This window comes from Anguilla anguilla, chromosome 12 (assembly GCF_013347855.1).
Source record: "Anguilla anguilla isolate fAngAng1 chromosome 12, fAngAng1.pri, whole genome shotgun sequence".
Classification (NCBI taxonomy): domain Eukaryota; kingdom Metazoa; phylum Chordata; class Actinopteri; order Anguilliformes; family Anguillidae; genus Anguilla; species Anguilla anguilla.
The window spans coordinates 33361800-33383661 of record NC_049212.1 but is presented as its reverse complement, the minus strand read 5'-3'; the positions used below and the strand labels follow the sequence as shown (position 1 = coordinate 33383661).

The window sequence follows — 21862 nt, the reverse complement described above, 5'->3', positions numbered from 1 at the left end:
TCAGAATGTGACAGTCTTGGCACATGCCATCTGGATGAAGCAAAACTGATGTTCTTTTCCACCATTGCAAAACTTCGGCAGGCCCAGAAGCACCTCTTTTTGTGAAATCTGTTCCTAATTTGCTCCGCAAAAAGATGCAATGTCACGCAAACGGCCCTGTTGTTTGATCTTATGATCACGAAAGACTGTGCAGGCAGTTTCAATCTCACAAGAGAGAAAGTAGTCATTATGTTAATAATATGTATAAACACCGTTCTTTCAAACAAGAGAGCCATGGTGGATCACTCTAATTAGCTTTGAGTCGTAAAAGGCTGGTCGTTTAGTGATCCTTTAGTGTTCAGTAAGTTTTCAAAGAATACTGTATGGGCTGCCTGTAGATCTACTGAATGTGACGGGATGACAGAATGACTTTACAGAGTACAAATAGCTGATTTTCCTTACAGTACATTTTATACACAGTAAAAAAGCCCAGTGTCAGTTCAAATCTATCTGCATTTTTATGAGTCCAAAATGAAAAAGTAACCCTTCAAAAACATTCAAGTAAAATGTTCTTGCTTTAAATTTACTTAAAAATGACAGATTAGCTGTGTGACAAACTTGACATCATACATAAAGTGGACAGCACTTTGTACGTTGTCAAATATAATGAGTATGAAGGAGGAAAAAAAAACTCACAGCTCTTTTATTTTTTTAGTCATATTCTCACACTGCTCCTCGACCAGGGAGCTCATTGTATACTTTTGCTTTGTTGATTGGTTGTTTTGGTCCGTGGTCATTTAAAGTTATGTGTGTACATGAGGCAAAAGGGTAAGCGCTATAGTGCTGCAATTGCTACAGTGTTTTTATTGACTGAGTTCTGAGCTCGTCTTATTGTGTCAGAGAATGATTGTGGGGAAATAATTATTTCGGACCCTTGCATTTTCATTGAGAATGTTGATGTGCTGCCTTATTAATAATGTATATTTTAAACCTCACTGACGTCATGCCCTTTTTGACATTGGTAATTAAACGGTGAACGGGAACACAAAGCACTACAGGAAAGAGTCTGCACTGTTTAGTGAGGAGACACTCACCGTTAACAACTGGTAACCCCAGGGTAATCATGGCCTTCCGTTGGGTAGAGCTATTACAGTGGTAATGTATGAATTTCCTCCCAATATAAACTCACCTAACAGAAAGTACCCCACAGCCATACTCTCCCAGTCACAGGGGAATGACAGCTTTGGCTGGATGCTGTAATGTCTAGGCTGCAGGGGTCGAGCCCTCATCAGCTAATCTACTTATTTACCTGACTGAAATCCTATTGAGGGTCTTTACGACCAAATTATAACCCTGGTTCACAGAATCATAGTAACCTAGGAATAAGCCCTGCAAGAACAACACAAGCAGCTTGTAACTTTGCAAGTGGAAAGATTGGGTTTCTAATATAGGATCCAAATTCTATGTAGGATATAGGATTCCAAGTTCTTTTCGCGCCTTTATACATTTATCACAATATTTAAATCCAAATTTTTGCGGCCAGTGGTATGACATTAGGAAAAGCAATGGGGAAATTTTGCACCCAATACACCAAGTATTTCCACCACACATTTACAAAATTCTATTTTATTTAGATAGCTTTCAATTAATGTTTTTTGAAATAGGACTGACCCCATCCCTGACATCTAATGTATATCAAAAATATGTTGATGTAGATTACTCTGCTCTTATTTGTGCAGATTTCCACTTGGTGTTACCCTGTAGTTCCACACTGTACGCGGTGTCCACGTAACTTAGACCTAATTAGACATGGCTCTTTAGATCATGTTAATGCTCCATAGCACCCCCTTGTGGTGCTTCTAGAACTGAAACCGTAGTAGGATTAACAGACCCAGGAGATAAGAGCAGGAAAAACGCAACAGGGTTTCGCCTCATAAATTATAATTATTTTTATTTTATTTTATTTATTTGTTTTTAACTCGGTAGTGGAAGTTGCAAAGAGTGTTGCCAAGCAATAGGTTATGGATGGTCGTTCCCAGATGGGAGAAAATATGGGAAACTTAAAAAAAAAAATGGTTTTGAACAGTTTGTTCATCTGCAAATTTCTAGTTTAAAGCAATTTAACGTTTGTGATGCACAAGCAAACAGAAACACTGTGTCCATTCCTTCCATGTCTAATTTTAGCTTGCGCAAAGACTGACTCAACAGATAACTCATTACAGTTTAATGAACTGTAGTACCCTCTGTAGTTGCAAACGGACCTGACCTTGGGCTACACATGAACGTCCCTTGACCCTTCTTTTTTGTAACTGAACAATTTATAATTACTTGGTACAGGCAGTTTGTAATGTTTAAAATACATTTACATAGGAAACTGCACATAATACTGAACCTGCAGTTGATGGGTTATGCTTGACTCGAGCAGCCTGAGTCAGAACACAGTTCTGCATAGGTACTGCACAGACTTATGGTCTTTAACAAAATTGTATAAAATTTTATTTATTTATTTATTTTACAAACTAGTCAAGCTACTTACAAGGCAAGTTTGACAGACAGCATAACAATAAAATTGCATTATTTTATTAATAAATGCCAGGGCAATGAAGTGCACAGTTTAACTGGGGACAATAAGGAGAACATATGTACAAATCAAGAGATTGAAATAAAACATTGCCAGATTTCTACAAACTGAGAAAGACAGACTTGTAATCATGAACTGTCATTAACGTGTATACACTGTGGACGTTAGCATGGCACACAACATGTTAATTGTCAGCAGAGCTTTTGACAGAGCCTGAGTGTCTGTGTTTGCTGCCAAGGCATATGGTCTGATCCATATCTGGTGTCAGCGAACACCAATTCACCTCACAGACCAGGCATTCCCGGTTGCCATGACACAATCAGGGCAGAAAATCAAGGCTTGTGAAAATCAAACAGCCGAAAGGGCCTTTGTGTCAGTCTCTGGCAGATACCGTGTCCCCGAATGCAAGCGGAGTGCCCTATTGTGTAACCAGGTACAAGCTGAGGCCTCGCCCACCTCCCTCCCCTTGGGGCCGGTCTATAAAGTCTGGAGCGTTCCCCCTTCGAGCCCCGCAGTGCACCCAGGCAACCTTCCATGACATCACCTTAAGCTCCTGCCAGCCCCAGTGCCAGCTGCCATAGAAACACACCCGGGAAGCATGCAGCCCGCCGACACAAAGCTGGGCAGGAGCTGCCTGATGACTGCCCTGCGGCGGTACAGCGCGGCCGTGCGCGACATGGAGCAGACCGTCCTGCTGCCCAGCCTGCTGCGCGAGGTCGCTGCTGCCGATGACGCCGACCAGGCCCAGGAGGGAGGCGGCAAAGACCTGTACGAGCACTACCTCATGCTGAAGGCCCTGAGGAACACGGCCGAGTCCGGCCTGGTTGTCTCCGACGACAGCAAGGACCTGGGCCACCACCACCAGTCCCTCAGCACGACCCTGGAGCCCCTGCTGGAGTCCGACCCCGAGGTCCTCTTCCACTTCCACATGCACGGAATCTTCTCCATCATGAACAGCCTGGCCAACAAGTCGCAGAGCGTCACCTCAAAGTATCTGGAGATCATAGGCGTCACCAACTAGGAGGGCCGGACCGGAGAGGCTGTCCAGACCACCGGACAGGCATAGCACGATGGCTTGGGAACCGGGCTTGTAACCGAGAGGTTGCAGGTTTGGTCATCAGATGAAGTGATGCCACTGTACACTTGAGGAAGGTAGTTTAACCTGAATTGCTTCAGTAAATATACAGCTGTATAAATCAAGTTAATGTATAAATATAAGCTGTGTAAAGGTGTTCTGCATAACAACGTCTGCTAAATACCTATAGACCAATGAGAAACACAAAAAACAAAAACAAAACAAAAAAAGCAACACCAACAAAATACATTAGTGTCTCTTTGAGTCATACACCTTTGCTGAATGGGACATTGTGTATAGACTTGTGTACAGCATTCACTTATCAAAAAAAAAAACAAACTGCTGTGTGTTGGATTAAAGGTGCTTTGTTGAAACTTATACTGTGTCTATTTTCCCTGGTTTGCAGAAATGTCCTGATGCATGATTACTATAGGGAACTAGTCATACGTATGTGTATATTCCGAAATGTGTATATCCAAAAACATCAGTTGAGAAGCACCATTCATTTTTAACATGAATATAGCTTGTTACATTATATACATGCAAGTAAGAACAGATTTGCAATATTCAACAAATAGCAGCAGGTGATTTTATCTCTGCAGGATGAGACTGAAACACTTCCCATTAATGTTTTCCCGCTGCCGCAATCATTCCTGGGTGTCAATCGGCCCACCAAACAGCCAGGAATAAAGGTCAAAGTACTGCAATAACCATTTCTGAGTTTGTTTAATATATTTACGACCTCTACATACAGTAAGCACTTGTACATAGTCAGGACATGAGGCTGCGATTAGATTTACAGCATACTCCCAAGTCAATAACTTGCATTTTGTCCCAATTCCACAACCAGATAAATGACGGTTATTTGCAGGCAAACAATTTCCCAAAAGCCACGTGTGGTACTTTTTTGGTCTTATCAATATCAGCTTATTAATATTATCAATATCAATATCAGCTTAATATCAGTCTTATCAGCTATAACATTATTGTGCATTGCCTTTTAAATATGAAAATGCAATTAGCTTTTGTCGCCTGCATAAGAACTGCAATGTGCTGCCATGTAAGCAGTGCTAATTTATCATATGCTTCTGCCCCGTGTTCGTGGGGTTACTCAATCAAGTGAATATCAGTTCACCTCTGACTTCTCTCTATCCCTCAAACTTACTGTAGAAAGACGGTCCCCAAAATCAGCCTCAAGTGTCATGTAAACCTGTCACAAAAATGCAACCCACAGAAATAGAACAAATAGATTTTTTAATTTATTACACAACGGGTGCTTGCATTTATACAGAGATGTGGCATGCCTCAGTACAATAAAACAATAAAGATTCAGACTGAAATTTGCAATCCAACTCCCATGGTATCTCCCCACACGAGCAACAGCCAGTATGATTCAGCGAATTGGATGAAAGTCCTCCAAAATCTCAGCAAATGTCTTCTTTTCTGTAAAGACAAAAAAAGACTCAGTGACAGTTATTTTTTTTAAATGAATACCACCAGGCATTACAAGAAAACCTAGGCTCTGTGCAAAAACTACTAAACACATACAGAACACAAAGAAAATTATATACACGGATTACAGAAGGCTTATTGAATTTGACTTCTATAAAGGCATACTATGCAGGATTTTTTAGTTTTGCTGTCGTCTTGTTTACAATCAAACATGTCTCCTCCTCCGTCTTCAACCCCGCCCACTCACCCCCAGTAGGCTACCCAACCAAGTCACTAACAAGCGAATTTAACGTGCCATTAACCGGACACGTACAAATAATATGAAAACCTGGCATTTCAGTCAAAAACTGGACGTCTGCCAACCCCAGCTGGATAGCTGTAGCGTTACTCACAGGTCCAACAGAAAAGGAGCCAACTCCACGTCCCTTTGGCGAATTTCAGCTGACGCCACCGAGAATGAGCAATTCCGAGGTTAACTTGGAATTGGCTAGCCGCTGCAATGGCCAAGATACAGCAAAGTAGAAGGACTAGTGTTAATCTTGGAATTGCTTATCCTCGGTGGCGTCAGCTGAAATTCAACAAGGGGATAAAAAGCGATGCGGAGTTTTCTGTTGGAATATACCACGGTGATCGGATCCCAGACCACAGGCTCTGCAGCCACACCCACCCCTCCCCAAAAAAAGAGAAAGAGAAAAGAGGGCCACGAACAGTAACGTCCCAACACCCGCAATTTAGGACAATAAATACAGAATAAAGGTTCATGGATTCGGTGAATGTGCGTAAAGACAGATTGCCAGTTCATCATAGATATGCTTTTGCATGCCTATTTCATAATATTTTCAAGGTAGAAATCCAGTATAGTAAGCGTAAACATAACAACAACAAAAAAAAAACACTACAATTTAATTCATGAGTGTAAATGCAATCAAAATTTTGCAGCGGTTTCGCGTGGTTCACCTTCCTCATGGAATCGATCAGGATGCAGTCTGATGTATTCGTTCATGTCTCTATCCGCACGGGCATAAGTATAATTCTCCAATTTTGTAAGGTGATATCCCAGGAACCAGCCAATGCTGATCAAAAGCAGCTGCCGATGAACACCTTGGGGAAATGTCACAAAAAAGAAGTCACACACTAAACAGAGTACCTCAATTTGGCGCACACACACTGCATAAGGTCAATTAGCAATTAGCAACAATGAGCCTATCGATTAACTATTATCATTAGTCTTTTATGTTATTTTTCCCCCCATTGCCTTGAATGGCAACTTAATCCACAGTGAGTTAGCAGGTTGAACATTAGCTCTAGCTAGTGTCAAACAAGCCATCTCTGACGTCAGATGACTATCTAGTAGATGGGAACACTGTCTTTAGAAACATTAAGCTACTGTTGTATAACTTAGTTTCGAAAAAATACTGTCTTGCAGTTTCGTTCTTCGGCTACCTAGCAAGCAACTAACATTCCCAGCGTGTGTTTTCAGAAAACGAGCAGCTTACCGGACTTCATTGGGGGTCTGCGGTTCAGGGCATTGTGAACCATCGCAGTGCACCAGCCAGATAACCCGAGCCAGGCAGAATTTCTGTTCATTATTCCCGGCGGGGGAAGAACCTTGGCCTCATCGGGTACCGTCAGCCCCATCTCGACAGGTACAAAACTGGACCAGCTCCCTGATTAATATAGCTAGCCGACTGTAGCTAGCTACCTCTACGATTTCACCTAACCTCAAACAAGAGGAAACCAGCACACAAGGGCGTCTCGCTAACCGGAAATAATATGTCGCTGGACACTTTCCGTACGGAAAAAGAACATTTCAGAAAGGTTCCGCGGTCAGCTCTATGTGTTTCTCTCACTGACCTGTATGGTTTCTGTTGATTGCTTGTTTGATGGTTGTTTGGCTAAATTTACACTGACTGATTACTAACGAGCCTTCTGTGCCCTCTGTGAGTATGTGAGTAAATATGAGAGAAACACTGGTATCTTCCGCTTTTGTAAGTCACTCTGGATAATAGCATCCGCTAAATGTGAGTGTAGTGCCATTTACAGGGTTTAATTTACCCTTATACCTTTGTTCCAAAACTTTATAGTAAATTCCCGAAAAATATGAATGTAGGATAAAATAAAGAATTATGTAGGCATTTTGCCATCTGGTGGAGAAATGAGGTACTGTTCTTTGGAGGGAGGGAGGGAGGTGAGGAACTCTCTGTTCTCCTTCATGGAATACACTGCTAGAGAAATGTGGAAAGTACAGCACCAGAACACTTTAGGGTTATACAGTTGCTGCATTGCACCCAAGAACACCTATTCACTATTTGTCATTTGTTGGTCATTAATATAGTGAAATTATATGACCAAAAAAATCAAATTTCTGTATTAATTTTTTTTTGCAGTTCATTCCTCGTACATGGAATTAACTGTAAAAAAATACTGAAACATGATTCTTTCGTACCACTGGGAAATCTTGTTAATTTGGATTGTAACTGTTTTAACTGATGTCTGTTATTATTTCTTTTCTTGTTTTCTACTGTAATAACATTTTTTTTTAAATTTGGTTTGACTGTACCTCGCCACCATTGCAAATGAGGGTCACACTTCAATATTCTCACCGAGAATATGAAATAAATTTAAAGAAAAAAAATCACCCCAAGCTATCTACATGATAGAAAAATGCACTGATTGGGTATTCACTTGCACCTGAGGATAGCCTTTGATGATTCCTTTTCTTATCTATCTGGAGCTAACTTTATCCAGCATAACTCACCTAGAGCAAACTATTTGCATGTATATTTATGCAGTTGTGTATTAAGTCATAATGGTGTCTGATGTCATAAGATGATGATGAGCTTAAGTCACAAGATAATAACATCACAACAGTTTGAAGCTTTGTTGAAAATTAGTCAATAGAATCTCTAAAGAAACCTTAAATTTTATTTTATTTTATTTTTGTTTATAAATCAGACTGCAGGAAAGTCTTAGTTCCTTAACCAATACAACAAAACCGAGACATCAGGCTTGCTTTTGAAATGACCTATTCTCTGCGCAAACTATTCTTCACACAAGTAAACTCTGAAACTTGTCTAGCCTCTCTGCTCTCTCCAAAGTGCAACTGACGGGATGTTATTAGTGAAGTGAACAGAAAGCAAGGATTAGTCAAGTCCTATGACTGAACCAAACAATTTACATATGATCTTTGCCTAGCGGTTCTCAATGCAATAAACATTTAAGGACTGTTAGTGCCCACTGCAGGCACCAAAAGTAAAAGACGTGCTTCAAGAATCTATTTTTTTTAGTGTCAAAGGGTGAAAAGGCCATTTGTTTACACTCCCACTTACCAGATTCCATGTGCAGTCAAGCACAATAGAATTACCCATTTATAGCACATAGGAGAATTAACCTTTCTAAATAGGTGAATTAACTTTTCTAAATTGGTGGCAGTTAGTGAATTGTTTACATCACTACTGTAGTTTAAGATCAAGACTGCAATACCACTGAAAATAGAGATGGATTCAGTGCAGTGAACAGGTGTAGACAGACAGTGACTGTTTTTGTTTGTTTTATAAAAAAAATAACATGTTTCCCCTTTGACATCCACATCCTTGCTATATGTAGCAATATATGTAAAATATAGGCCAATATATTTGAGTCTACGGTCAATTCTTCAAATATATGTATATGGCTTGCCCCATTTTGTCAAATGATTGTGTTAAAGCCAGCATTAGAATGTTCATTAATAAATTAGCCTGCCAGTTGTTCCAGTGCATTTATGTAGCAATTAGACACTGAGTCTCTGGAAATGCAATAAAAACTCACCCCTATTGTGAGGAAATGTAAGTTGGACGGCATTAACTCGTGGAAATTTGCAACTGACAAATTGTACCATTTGTACCATTTGTAGCAGCAACAGGTCTGAGTAAACGTTCAGAGTATATTTAATATTGATTTTGGCAAATGTTGTAACAATTATAATTCCCTCTTCAATATAAATTGTGTCTTAGTTATGCAGGCCTGTGCATGAAGTCACTGAATTCTTCAGAACGAACAATCTTAAATTACATTTCCTACAATTGCAAATTACTGTGATGATGCTGCGCAGTGATGCGGCATTGTGATGACCATCATCAATTCTTTTCTGTCAGACCACAAAAACAGGCTTACCCTGGACCACATTACGACGTGGTTCCTGGGGATTGTAGTGCTTAGACAATGCCGATTTTGTGGCGAGTTGCTTAGACACATACTATAAATCCCACAATTCCCAGTTTTGCCATTTCTCGGGCACGAGCCCCCAGCAGAAGAAGGGGAATGATGTCATTGTTGAAAAGCGGAGGAAACTCCACTGCAATCATTGTGCAACGCTGGAACCAGCCCCTGCGCTGTGATTGAGATGTTGGAGGAAAAGACAAGTTAATAATTTGTAGCTGCAAATGCAGATTAGCCATAAAGGTCGAATGAGCACGAAATAATCATTAATCGGGGGATTTCCCCAGTTTTGGTAAGTGCATATGTAATTGAATGTTATAAGCATTTTTCTAGCTTACTTGCTAACTAGCTAGTTATTTTCCGCAGGAAAACATCTGCAGATAAAGATGGGAGGTGGATGACAAAACGCTGTTATTTTTAACGAAATAAGAAATAACAGTAATGTCTGCCGGTTTATGCACCGACATAACGGGAGCCATTATTTAACGCTTTAACGTTACATAAAGTAGAAATGGTGTAGATAGCCACCTAACGCTATCTAGATGGCTAAACATACTGGCTGTTGTCAAGCAGGCAAGCTAAGGCTAACTGTGTCTTCACATTTAACCAGCGAGTACATAGTTCTTGCTGTGTTATTTTGTTAAACATCTGATGATGATTACCATAATGATTTTTATTACTGCCGTTAAATGGGGGTATCTATCCTTTGTAAATAATGATGCCAATGCATTTTCGTATTAGCAGGAGAACTCCATTTAGGCTAGACATTTTTCGAAGGAGAATTTCTTCCTCCTTCAAAAATATTTGTGTTCGAAATGAAAGTGTGGGATGCTGGATGTTAAATCCATTATTTATGTTTAGCGAAACAGGGTGATGTTGCACAGTGTTAGTCGATATTAATTTAAATGAACTGATTTGTAACCTTGTAACCGTTTGATTTGCGGACAGAAACCACAACGGTGCATTCATACAGAACACATCATTATGTTAAAAAAAAAAAAAAACTGCAGTCCTCCAAATATTTTATATTTTGTTGAGTAGGGGGCGTTTTCGTTCCTAGGAAGGGTTGCTGTCATCCATATATATCTGCTGACAGCTTTTAATCGAAGGAGCATATGTGATAATCTGTTTCATGCCTTTTGACAACTTTGTGATTGACTGCGGGTTTCTCGAATCACCACCATGTGTATTTAATCTTACACTGAAATGTAGTCTCTGTATTACGGAGCTTTTATTCTCGCGCAATGAAGCAGCCAGCGTCGGTTCTCAGTGCACACTGCTGTCGCTCTGATTCTTTATGGCAATCCTCACGGCATCTTACCACGAGCCTTGGCAACGTGAACGCTCACAAAGAGGCCTTTGCCTATACCATAGCAACTTCTCTGGTCCAATAGGAAACAGAACTCTGAGTGTCTACTAAAGAAATATCTTGGGTCTTTTCAACATGGTGGATAAAAGACAGCGCTGGAAAGTAAACGCTCACCCCGGGATACAGATTCGAATGTCAGCGATTGTTGTTTTTGTTTCCTTTTTTAACTTACATGGCAAGGTGTTAATTGAATTTCTGGTTATAAAAGCTCCTATTGCCACAGCCTCTTTTTTAATGGGAACTCTGAAAAGAGATTCAGAGAATCCCTGCTTTATTAATATGACATCATCCTTCTGTATCTGTTAATGTGCTGTTTTTTTTCTCCAAAAATTTTCTGTTGGCAGAATATAGAAATAGAAACAGAATATAGGAATATCTTGGGCGCACTGAAGCTGACTATATGAGTTAGATTGAACTCAGAGATGACCACGCCTATCTTGACAGAATGGGTCACACTGGAAAAAGTATCACACACTGGCACTTACTGTGCTCATATGTGTGATATAAAAATAAGCCAACTCAAATATATTTATGAAAATAAAAATATTTTTACAAACCTCAGCAAGAAGATGTTAAGTTCGAATCACAGCTGGGGACTTTCTGTAATGAGTTTGCATGTTCTCCTCGTGTCCGTGTGGGTTTCCTCCGTCAGTACGGAGTTAGGTTAATTGGAGAGTCTAAATTGGGGTATGAATGTCTGCTTGAATGGTGTGTGTGCCCTGCAATGGATTGACAACCTGTCCAGGGTTTTTTTTCTGCCTCTCGCCCAAGGTACGCTGGGATAGGCTCTAGCCCCCCCACAACCCTGACCAGGAGTAAGTGGTTTAGAAAACAGATGGAAGTACTGTTCTTGCTTTAGACCACACTGTCAGGTTAGGCATGGCACCCTGTGATTATGTCTGATTTGTATGGAGCAAAATTAGTTTTGTGTAACCTGTGTATAGACGCACAGATGTATAAATAATACCTATGCTTTAAACAGGCAATTATGATTTACTGGAAAATCATAACAATTTCTTGTTCATCTCACATGGAAGGACCCAACACTTAAATCCTGTGGGTTTAAATTATAAATTTGAAATCTGTGTTGTAATCTATGTTAAATTGTTTATTAAACTGATTATATGTAGGGCTACGGTTCCATTTTTTAAATTGTTGTTCACATTTAAAAAAAAAAAAAAAACTTGTGTTTTATCGACTGCTGTTTAGATTTTTGTAGTTATTATTTATTAATAAATGAAACTAAACTAAAAGATGCCAATATTTATGGGAATATCGAAAATCCTTGTACTTGTCATGTCATCCTAATTGCACCAGTAAAAATCAAACCTAACTTGGACTAGTCAGTATGCCGTAAACGTCCATCACATGATTTGTGTTTTATGAGCCTTAGGACTTTCTTTTGTCATAAAAGGCACATTGTTAACATTGAATTAACATTGAACTAATGGATTAGGTTATATCTAGGATCTGGCTTTTGGGTAGCAAAGGACCTTGTTATTCTAATGAGGAAGGTTTCTGCATTGCGTGCGATCTCCGCATTGGATTACCAAGAGCAATCTGTCTTAAACACTAAAGGTTGAGGGAGAAAAGTTATGGGACTGATTGTTGGAATGACCGAGAAATATCCCATAGTCTTCATCTTTAGTTGATGACCTTTGTTTTCTCAAATCTGTCCAGAGAAGAACAAACTGAGCTTTCCTCCTGATCTTTCTCTCTCTCTCTCTCTCTTTTTTCTTTTGGATAGTGAGCATGAGTATGGAAGATTATGACCACCTTTTCAAAATCGTGTTGATAGGAAATGCAGGAGTGGGGAAGACCTGCCTCGTTCGCCGCTTCACTCAGGTTTGTTTGTTCCTCCAGCACGTCGAGCGAACGTGTAGTTCAGCGGTTAGGGAACTGGGCGTGCAAACAAAAGTTTGCAGGTTTGATTTCGAGGTGGGATCCTGCCAGTGTACCCTTGAGCACGGCACTTAACCCAACTTGCTTCAGTGTACGTCCAGTTGTGTATATACCAAATATCTTTATATCCACCTGCATGAATGGATACTACGTAAAAATTCTTACTTAAGAATTAAGTATTAAGAGTTGCTTAAGTCGTTGTGGATAAGAGGGTCTGCTAAATGGTAGCACTGTAAGGTAACTTCTAGCTCAGAGGTCTTGGGTTTCATTACCAGATGGGGAACTGACAGTTGTTGCCTAAGTTGCTCCCGTAAATATCCGTCTGTAAATGTAAGCGGGATAATAGTCTGCTAAATGCCTGAATGTAATCAGCAGATGGCATGCTTTTATTTATTTTTTTAATGTTTAAGTCATTTGAGGTTTTTTGTTGACTGAAATAAGATTAATCAAGATATTGGGTGTATCTGTTGGACTTTTAAAAATGCCCCCCACCCACCCATTTCACTCCATAATTCCAGGGTCTTTTCCCACCTGGTCAAGGTGCGACCATAGGAGTGGATTTCATGATCAAAACGGTTGAAATCAATGGGGAAAAAGTCAAGGTGAGTCGGGATATTCTTTTTTCCCCCCAATCGTTATAATTCTGGATAAAGGATTTGATTAAATGAAATGTTTGAGTAACTCCACAAATTTGTCACTGCGCCAGTTCCGTAGATACACCAAATACTCAGCTCCGTATCCTTGACGACGAAAGCTCTACTGTCCTACTGTTGAAGCCTAGTCATTCCAATTTGAGACATCTTGTGAAAATTCATTCAGCCGGTTTGACTAAGTACAGGACTGTGAGAATGGGCATTCACTACTGTAATACCGCACTAGGAACTCCTGTTATCACCCGGAACATTCTGTAATAAGAAGCAGAGAGGCAGGAAGGAGTGTAAGACCAGAGCGTCTGGTGAGTTTGTAGAATCTCAATAGATATCAGTGATGTTTTTTGTTCTCAAAAGCATTTCACACAGCATCTGACAGCTGATTGTTGACTACTGCATGAGATATGATTAAAGAAAAAAAAAAAGATGAAAGATCCCTGTATGCCCTATGGCGGCGGTTATTCTGATTACGCAAAAAAAAAAAAAAACACAATTCGGTATATTGTGCAGCCCTGGTTAGTCTTCAGGTCACTTACCATCAACTGTCACCCAGGATTCTGAAAACTCACCAGATACTCAGGTCTTAGTAAGATCGCTTATAAAAGGTTGCGGTCATTCTTATTAAACTTAAATAAAACCGCGGCCCAATATATCGTGTAGCCCAGAGACTGACGGCGTAACCGTGTCCCACAGCTGCAGATCTGGGACACGGCGGGACAGGAGCGTTTCCGCTCCATCACGCAGAGTTACTACCGCAGCGCCAACGCCCTCATCCTCACCTACGACATCACCTGCGAGGACTCCTTCCGGTGCCTTCCGGAGTGGCTGAGGGAGATCGAGCAGTACGCCAACAGCAAGGTGGTGACCGTCTTAGTGGGTGAGCGCTCTTTTTGGTTTCAGTTCCACGGTGGGACGGCACAGGCCGAGGGTGAACTGTGCGGATGGACGCATGTGACTGCCTCATGACTTATCAAAGCTGTATAAAAAGCAATGTTACAGGATTATAGTTTTCAGGGTGGTGGTGGTGGGGCTCCCTGGCTCCTCTCAAGGTTTCTTCCTGTGTGCCACAGTCACCTCAGAATTGCTTTTCAGAGGGTTTAGATTAGTATAGATTAATTACATTATATTAGTTTGGATGAATTTTGATTAGATTAGATAAGAGCTTTATTGTCCTCGAGGAGATTCATTTTCACAGTTGTCAGGAATCGAAACACGGGTACATCCATACATTACATACACTCATTGACATAATTTATTGCTAACAGACATAACAACAGTCCAGTATAGTTGTGAACCCAGGGTGCCATTGAATGCGGTAAGGGTATGGGGGACAAAGCTTGACAAAGTGCACAGATGGTATCTATGACTGGATGGTAACAGTTAAAAACAGTCAAAGAGGGGGTGAGACAGGTCAGAGAGATGATGCAAATGGCTTTGCTGCATTATGGAGAGAGGTCATGCATGAGTGCAAAGACTTTTGTGTTAGGCTGGGGCACACTGTGAAGCGTGTTGTAGCAAATGTTTTGTTAAATGCACTGTGTAAATATATTTTGATTTGGTTTATTAGAAAAAGACACAATGGGTCAGTTGCAGTTTACCTAGCTTTGAGTTTAAACCTCAGGTTTTAAACTCCTAGACCACAGAACTGCATCACAACTGGAGCATCAGTCCAAATCTGCGAAATAAGGACTCGTTGCTCCAGCTGTAATGCAGTTCTGTGGTCTAGGGCTTTAAACCTGAGGCTAGTTGCGCTGCAGTTGACTCGGTGTAACGTCTTGCTGGCTGCTCTCAGGGAATAAAATCGACCTGACGGAGAAGAGGGAGGTGCTCAGGGAGCGGGCGGAGGAGTTTGCGGAGGCGCAGAGCATGCTGTACCTGGAGACCTCCGCCAAGGAGTCGGACAACGTGGAGAAGCTGTTCCTGGACCTGGCCTGCAAGCTGATCCGCGAGGCCAAGCAGAACTCGCTGGTCAACAGCGTGTCGTCGCCCATGCCCGGGGAGGGCAAGACCATCAGCTACTTGAACTGCTGCAGTTAGTCGGGGCCCGGGGGCCCGGCCGACTCCGCGCGCGGGGCGGCGGGAGGCGCGGGAGTCGCCGTCGCTCTGCAACCCGCCGAGGGGAGGAGGAGGAGGAGGAGGAGGAGGAGGAGATTCCGCGCGTCTCCTGCGCCTCCTGGTCCGATTCGCCCGCCCGTTATCGCGCTGCGAGCGGACAGAGCCTTCAGACGTTCGTGTGCCCCGTCGTCCCCGGAGAAGAATGTTAGCTCACGGGACCGCTGCCGGGGACGGGGCCCTCAGAAGTAAAGGGAAACCAGCCAGCCTTGTTTTAATCTCCACAAACACTAAGCCAGCAGTGGTGTTGTAATATTAGTTTTATATTTTATTAACCACTACCAATATTATTATTGTTGTTATTATTATTTTTTTCAGAGGAACCACACACATATTTATTTATGTGTGGACAAAAAAATTAATAAAATAAATAACAGTCTGACAAAGTATGGGAGATTATCGTGGTCCATAGCAGTGGAATAACTTTTCCAACCCATAGAATACTGCACTTGTGGGGACATTTATAGCTTAAGTTTAGAATGGCTTATTCCCTCTATAACGGGACTCAATATTTTAAACCAAGTATTTTACAAAAATAGTTTCTTTAAGTGTTGTACAAGTGATAGTTTTTTTTTGTTGTTGAAGAATTTGTTTTTTCCCCTAATTTTAACACTAAGGCTTCCTTCCCATATAAAGATGTATTAGAATAATACCACCTTTACGCTTGTTTTATTCTGCGATTTGTATTGGATGTGCTGTAACGTTAACATCAGTGGTGGCAAAGTCAGAACAATGAAAGGAAACGGCATGCTAAATGTGTGCTTTTCAGCGTCCTCATTCAAATGACTTCAAACACGATGCTTTGTGCAGGAGCTTTGGCTTGTAGGCCAGCCAGTTGTATTTCCCCTCACATAGAGTAACTGCAGGAACTCTGGAGTCCTGTAAAAGCATAAAAGCATCCCTGTCTTTTTAAAGACTTTGTACACACAAAAAAAATAATAATAATCATGATGAACAAGCGCTATAGCGTTATATTGAAAGAAGTTGGGATTGAAAACGATTTCCATCCTTTCTCGTTTGTGAAATGTTTTAGTTGGTGTATTCCATGGGTTTTGACTCTTAGAGGCATATTCGTAACCTCCGCAGCTTTCCTGAAAGAGTTGTTTTGATTGTGTGATTGACTTTGCATCCGTTCCTAGAGAAGCGTGAGTTCTGTCTCGATGTGATGGTGTGCTCGACGATTTTCCCCTTTGCTGCGCAGTTGTTTTCATGCTGAAGTCTCAACCCAGTCCGCTGTAAAATTAATCTTTCCTAGAGAGATCGCTCCCCCCCCCCCTTCCAGCTGTAATGATAGCCCCTCTGAGTGCATCCCTATGGGTCACTGGGTGAAAATTATTACCCAAACCATTGACCCAACTACGTAAAAGCTGACAGAAATACACTGCTGCCTCCGGTATAGAATCGTTTTTCTTTGTAAGCAAAAGCAAAAAAAAAAAAAAGAAGCCACTTAGGTTTTGAAGATATTAGCTTGCCCTCTTCTGATTTCATTCATATGTTACCGTTTTGTTTTCTCAGTTGAAGACTGAAACCCTCGTAATATTCAATTGGCCAGAGTGTGTTTTACGTTTTAAGCACGTTCTAGCTCAGAAGGAACAAGCTGTCCTTTCCCAGTTTTGTTTACACAATGTTCTTCAGCTGCTTTTGTGCACCGCATGGACCGTGCCAGATATTTTGAATGTCCAGCTTTATTTTAATCGTCTTTTTGCGAATAGTGGTGTCATAGATATTATTTTATACTAAACTGCTTTGTCATTGTTTGCCATCTAAAAAAAGACCTCATGTTGTTTATGTTAAAAGTAAATTTTTGTTGTACCAAAATTAAATGACCACTTGTTCAGACCTGTTCAGTATTTGGGTAAAACCTATAGTCTTGCAGCTCATGGAAATAACTGCTTTACTTTGTGTTACATCAACCTATTATTTTTAACTGTATTTACAAAATAAGGAAATGTGAATACCGTAGGTCTTGTTTTATTTTTGTTCAGTATTTTTCTACTCTATCTAAAGCAGATGCGCAAAAATAAAACCATTCAGAATGTACTGGTGTTTGGGGAGGAAATGTGAAATAATTTTTTGTGTGTACATCTTTTGTTTGTAATTATTTTACTTAATGCAAAACTGCTTGAATGTGTACAAATAAATGTCATGATAGCTCAAATATACATTAATACTTACATTAAGTATGTTTTTTTTCCCCTTCGTAGTCTTTAATTGTAGCTATAAAAATATCAGCGTATTTTTGAAAATGAAAATGTCAAGGCCGCAGACTGGCTCATCCAGTAATGACACAAATCCCAAGAGCCGTTTGGGCCTTGCAGTGACGAGGCCTCTTTAATTGAAATTACTGTGGTTAGGAATCCACAGTAGAACAATCAGTATAAAATCAACTTGAGTCGAGTGGATGTGGTCCCTGTTGGACTCATATGAACTCTGTTAGAGTTTATTTAACCCTGAGAATTTTTCTGTGTGGAACTTCGTCGTTCTCATCCTGTGAGGGGGGGAAAGTGTCTTTAAATTTTCCGTTTCATTCCATTCGTGTACCAGGTGCTCACAGAGCACCATCAGCTGTCATGAGAGAGGTGTCTATGGCGCTGTCCCTGAGTTAGCTCTCCTGTAGCACGGTGCGAGCTCTGCTGGGTAAGATAGCTGCAGGTTCCTGTGTGTGTGGCTCACATTCTCCTCATAGTGCACTGTAGTAACCTCAAAAGGCACAGGTTTGCCATTCCAGAGCGGCTGAAGAAAAATTGCATTTAAAAAAAAAAAAAAAGGATAAAAAATTTGTGTTTTATATTTACTGAATTTCCATTTACTGTGTCATGGCAGTAAACTCCCAACCCTTTTTTTCTGCAGAAATTCAAAAGGAGGGCACTCTCCACTCTGAACAAACAGAAAGAAGCCAGGTGAAAAGGCCCTGGTCTCTGCCCTGTGGGCTTTACATTCACAGCACTGATTGTGTAACTGCAGCACGGGTCTGGATTTGGACCATTGAATGTATAAGAGAGGGAGCTGCAAGCCAGGGCCACCTGAATCTGTTAGCCGTGGCAGCAGTTCTCTCTCTAGGCAGGAATCCAAGCACTCTCTCTCTCTCTCTCTCTCGCTCTCTCTCACACACACACACACACACTCTTTCTCACACACGCACACATTCCTGCTCTATCTCTCTCTCTCTCTCTCACACACACACACGTTCTCTCTCTCTCTCTCTCTCTCATACACACACACTCATTCCCTCACACACTATCTCTCTCTCACACACACACACACTCTTTCTCACACACACACACACATGCTCTCTCTCTCTCTCTCTCGCTCTCTCTCTTTCTCACATACACACACACACACAGTCTCCTGTAGAACTGCCCATAGCAGTGTGTGAAAGTGAACATTTTGTCAGTATTATTACATGGCCTGAAATCAATGGATTGGTGCAGTACCTTGATATTCATAAATAATTATGTTTCAAGAAGCATTTATTATTTTGTCCATGTTTAGTCAGTTTCACATATTGATGCTCCATCATATGTGGAATTAAGGATCCTTAATAATATCAGTCATATCATTATCAGCCAACAATAGCTAACAACTAACTCACTGGTATTGGTTGATAAAATAAGATTTTGGTGGCGCAACATCAGAAATATGGTGACAACACACAATTGCAGGAGGTGATGCATTTGATGCTGTAAATGCTCTAAAATCAATTGATGCTCTAAAAGTAGTCTAGCCATAGTCATCTGTACCTCTTATTTTTTAATTAATATTTATCATTTTTTACCAGCCAAACTCGCAAGCAAAGCTATAGAGAGACTCAATAGTTCTCTGGACATGCAATCTTATATATATTTTAAAAAGTAAGTTGCAGTATTTTGCTAAAAATTGTTACCTTTTTCTGTCGCAAGTTTACATCTGTGCTTATCTACTTATTTCAGGAATGTGAAAACTTGTTTGCAGTTTACATGCTGTAGGTAGGCACTGGCATCAGCTAATGTTACTGAAATATTACTGCCAGGGTTCTCATTGATATAGGATTTAACTTGCAGCATGGCTGGGAGTGCAGCTATTTGCTGCTTTTAGCATAAGAAGCTTGATATTTACAAGTCCCAGTGCATTTCTCATGCAGCTCTTGTGAAAGTTTTGTTTTTTTTCTCTGAGTTTGGGCCCTAGGTCAGGCAGTGGGGTAAATAACCCATCTTTGCACTTTGTAGAATGTGAATGTCACGTGACTGTGCTTTTGCTGTTAACCACCTCAGCAGCATGCCTGTTTGAAATGGTTGATGGTTGGATGTGGCTATAGGCGCAAATAGACCACTATACCGCAAGGTTTTATTATTATTATTATTATTATTATTATTATTATTATTATTATTATTATTATTATTATTTGCCCTTTATTTAACCAGGATGGCCAGTTGAGAACAGATTCTCTTTTACAGTGAGGTGAAGTGCTAAATCATGGCCGCTCCTCGTGCTGACGAGCGTTGGCCACGGTGGTTACAGCCGCGGGCGGACGTGGACAGTAAACTGCCAGCACTGGAGGTTGCCATGGCAACATTGCGTCTGTTTCTGAGCCTCACCACCTCCTCCAGCGTTGGACGGTGGGGCTTTACCTCAGACCCCGTGTTCGTCCTGAAGGGCACCGAGGATTCTCATTGAAAGAGAGGTCTTTGTCAGCTTTTTCTACAGTATGTGCACATCTATTTGGGGCTTTAAATCAATCCTGAAACAGGCCAGTTCATATTGCATATGAAAATGAGCTCAACTGATAGCATGAATGTGCCTTTTAAAAGAAGATATGATAGAAGATAGAAGTGTATAGAGAATAAAGAAGATTGCTTCCATGGCTAATTCTGGCACGTTTACAGAAATGTTATTAATGTGCAGTGTCCATGTCAAACAAACTAATAAATTAAATGAATGAAATAAAATGTTTTAAGTTCCCAGATGCTAAATTATTCTGAGAATCCAGAGCATTCTCCACATCCTCTCCTCCCTTGAATTCCATGCAGATGAGATCAATTTCAAAGTATTTGTTTTCTGGAAAATGCTGACTGTTCATTATGCCAGAAGAATTTAGGGAAGAACAAAACAAGATGTCCTTGAAAATCTCTCCTTGAATATCCTTAGTTTTTTTTTAAATGGGTGGGACAATTAATTATTTTTTTAAAACTCTGAAATGCTGCCATCTCTTTCTCGGGGGTATATTCAGCTCCGTCCTTCCATTTTCTTTCCTGGCTATATTGCTGATATTGGGTTATCCTGATCATTTCCTTATATTAAAAGCTTCTGAGCATGGAGGATCCCTTCATTTGAGAATGTGACAATTTCATTAACAACACAATTAAGTTTGCTGTTTCAGAAACAGGATGTGTCAGGTCCCTTCCAACCATTTTTAATATGAAAGCTTCTTCATGATAGACTTTAGGGCAAAAGATCAGGGTAGGTTCTGGATGTCACTGTGGATAAGAGCGTCGACCATGTGATTGTAATGTAATGTAGGTAGTAATAGGGACAGTGAGGTTTCACAAACCCAAAAAAAAGTCTCACTTTCCCATCATTCATAGCAGTTTAAATCCCCAGGCTCATTGGCCAGTGATGAAACTGGACTGTCTGGAGAAACTTCCCTGGAAATGATTTGCAGCTGACCTTTTGACCCCTCTTAGTTAAACTTTCACAGCGCGTCCGTTCCCCCACATTATCTGTAGGATTTGTGGGTAGATGTTTTTGAATGGGAGGTGCCAAAAAGCCTTGAGCCCCAAACAGACATAAAATCTGACATCAGAACAGAACTGAACTAATTAAAATCAGGAGGATTAGAGTCGCCACAGATATTCCACTTAATGAGCCTTGCGTTCCTTCTGCAAACTGCAGCACAGGAAACAAGAACAGCACATTTTGCCTAAGGCAAAAAAAAAAAAAAAAACTCAATGTGCTGTTTCCATCTAGGGAGAGTGTAAATTAATACCACACTGCTTATTATTTTCAATTAAAATATTTTTTTATTGAGTCAACCAAATTAAATTACCGACACAATATATTTGTGATTAAATGCAAATGTCTCATTATTACCTGTTATAGGCAATAATGATGCTACTTAGTAAAAATCCAGTTCTTATTCTCAATGCCTCAAAAACATTCTCAGAATCTGCTGTTAAACAAACCATTGGCCTAAACAATGAAAGACTGAAACAGCAAATTACTCATATCATTCTGTCTTGAACAATCTGCCCTGTAATTGTTGCTCTAAAATCAGACCTAAACAACCAATGAAACACAGTCTGCGATGTCAACAGCTCCAAGCTCCTGCAATTATAATGTGCGGGAATGAGATCTCAGACACCATTTATGTCTATCTTTAGGGAAATTACACACTCTATTTCTGTTTGGTTCAGACAATGACTTGTGGTTATGGTCATTTTGGTTTAACAATGACAGGGACAGGGCTCAATATGTGGAATTAAATATTTAATATCTGATGTTTTCTTTCTCCAATTCCCATAACCCCGAGAAGTGTGAACTCCTTTTCAATGAACTGCAGTTAATCATAA

The 21862-nt window shown here is 40.5% G+C and overlaps 3 protein-coding genes across 3 annotated transcripts; 2 read left to right on the top strand and 1 right to left on the bottom strand.

Moving 5' to 3' along the window:
* Positions 1-3049: 3049 nt before the first annotated feature.
* On the top strand, positions 3050-4013 carry thrsp (thyroid hormone responsive). The gene has a single exon (XM_035385270.1). It carries the CDS (start codon positions 3159-3161, stop codon positions 3579-3581), a length of 423 nt encoding a protein of 140 aa, XP_035241161.1. The 5' UTR covers positions 3050-3158; the 3' UTR covers positions 3582-4013.
* An 859-nt stretch (positions 4014-4872) lies between these two features.
* On the bottom strand, positions 4873-6912 carry ndufc2 (NADH:ubiquinone oxidoreductase subunit C2). Its single transcript, XM_035385271.1, has 3 exons — positions 6584-6912; positions 6045-6188; positions 4873-5078 (listed from the first exon to the last, which is right to left on the bottom strand). Exons 1-3 carry the CDS (start codon positions 6723-6725, stop codon positions 5029-5031), a joined length of 336 nt encoding a protein of 111 aa, XP_035241162.1. The 5' UTR covers positions 6726-6912; the 3' UTR covers positions 4873-5028.
* Positions 6913-9364: 2452 nt separating this feature from the next.
* Positions 9365-17485, top strand: rab30 (RAB30, member RAS oncogene family). Its single transcript, XM_035385268.1, has 5 exons — positions 9365-9576; positions 12401-12498; positions 13074-13157; positions 13899-14082; positions 14998-17485. Exons 2-5 carry the CDS (start codon positions 12406-12408, stop codon positions 15240-15242), a joined length of 606 nt encoding a protein of 201 aa, XP_035241159.1. The 5' UTR covers positions 9365-9576; positions 12401-12405; the 3' UTR covers positions 15243-17485.
* Positions 17486-21862: the final 4377 nt, after the last annotated feature.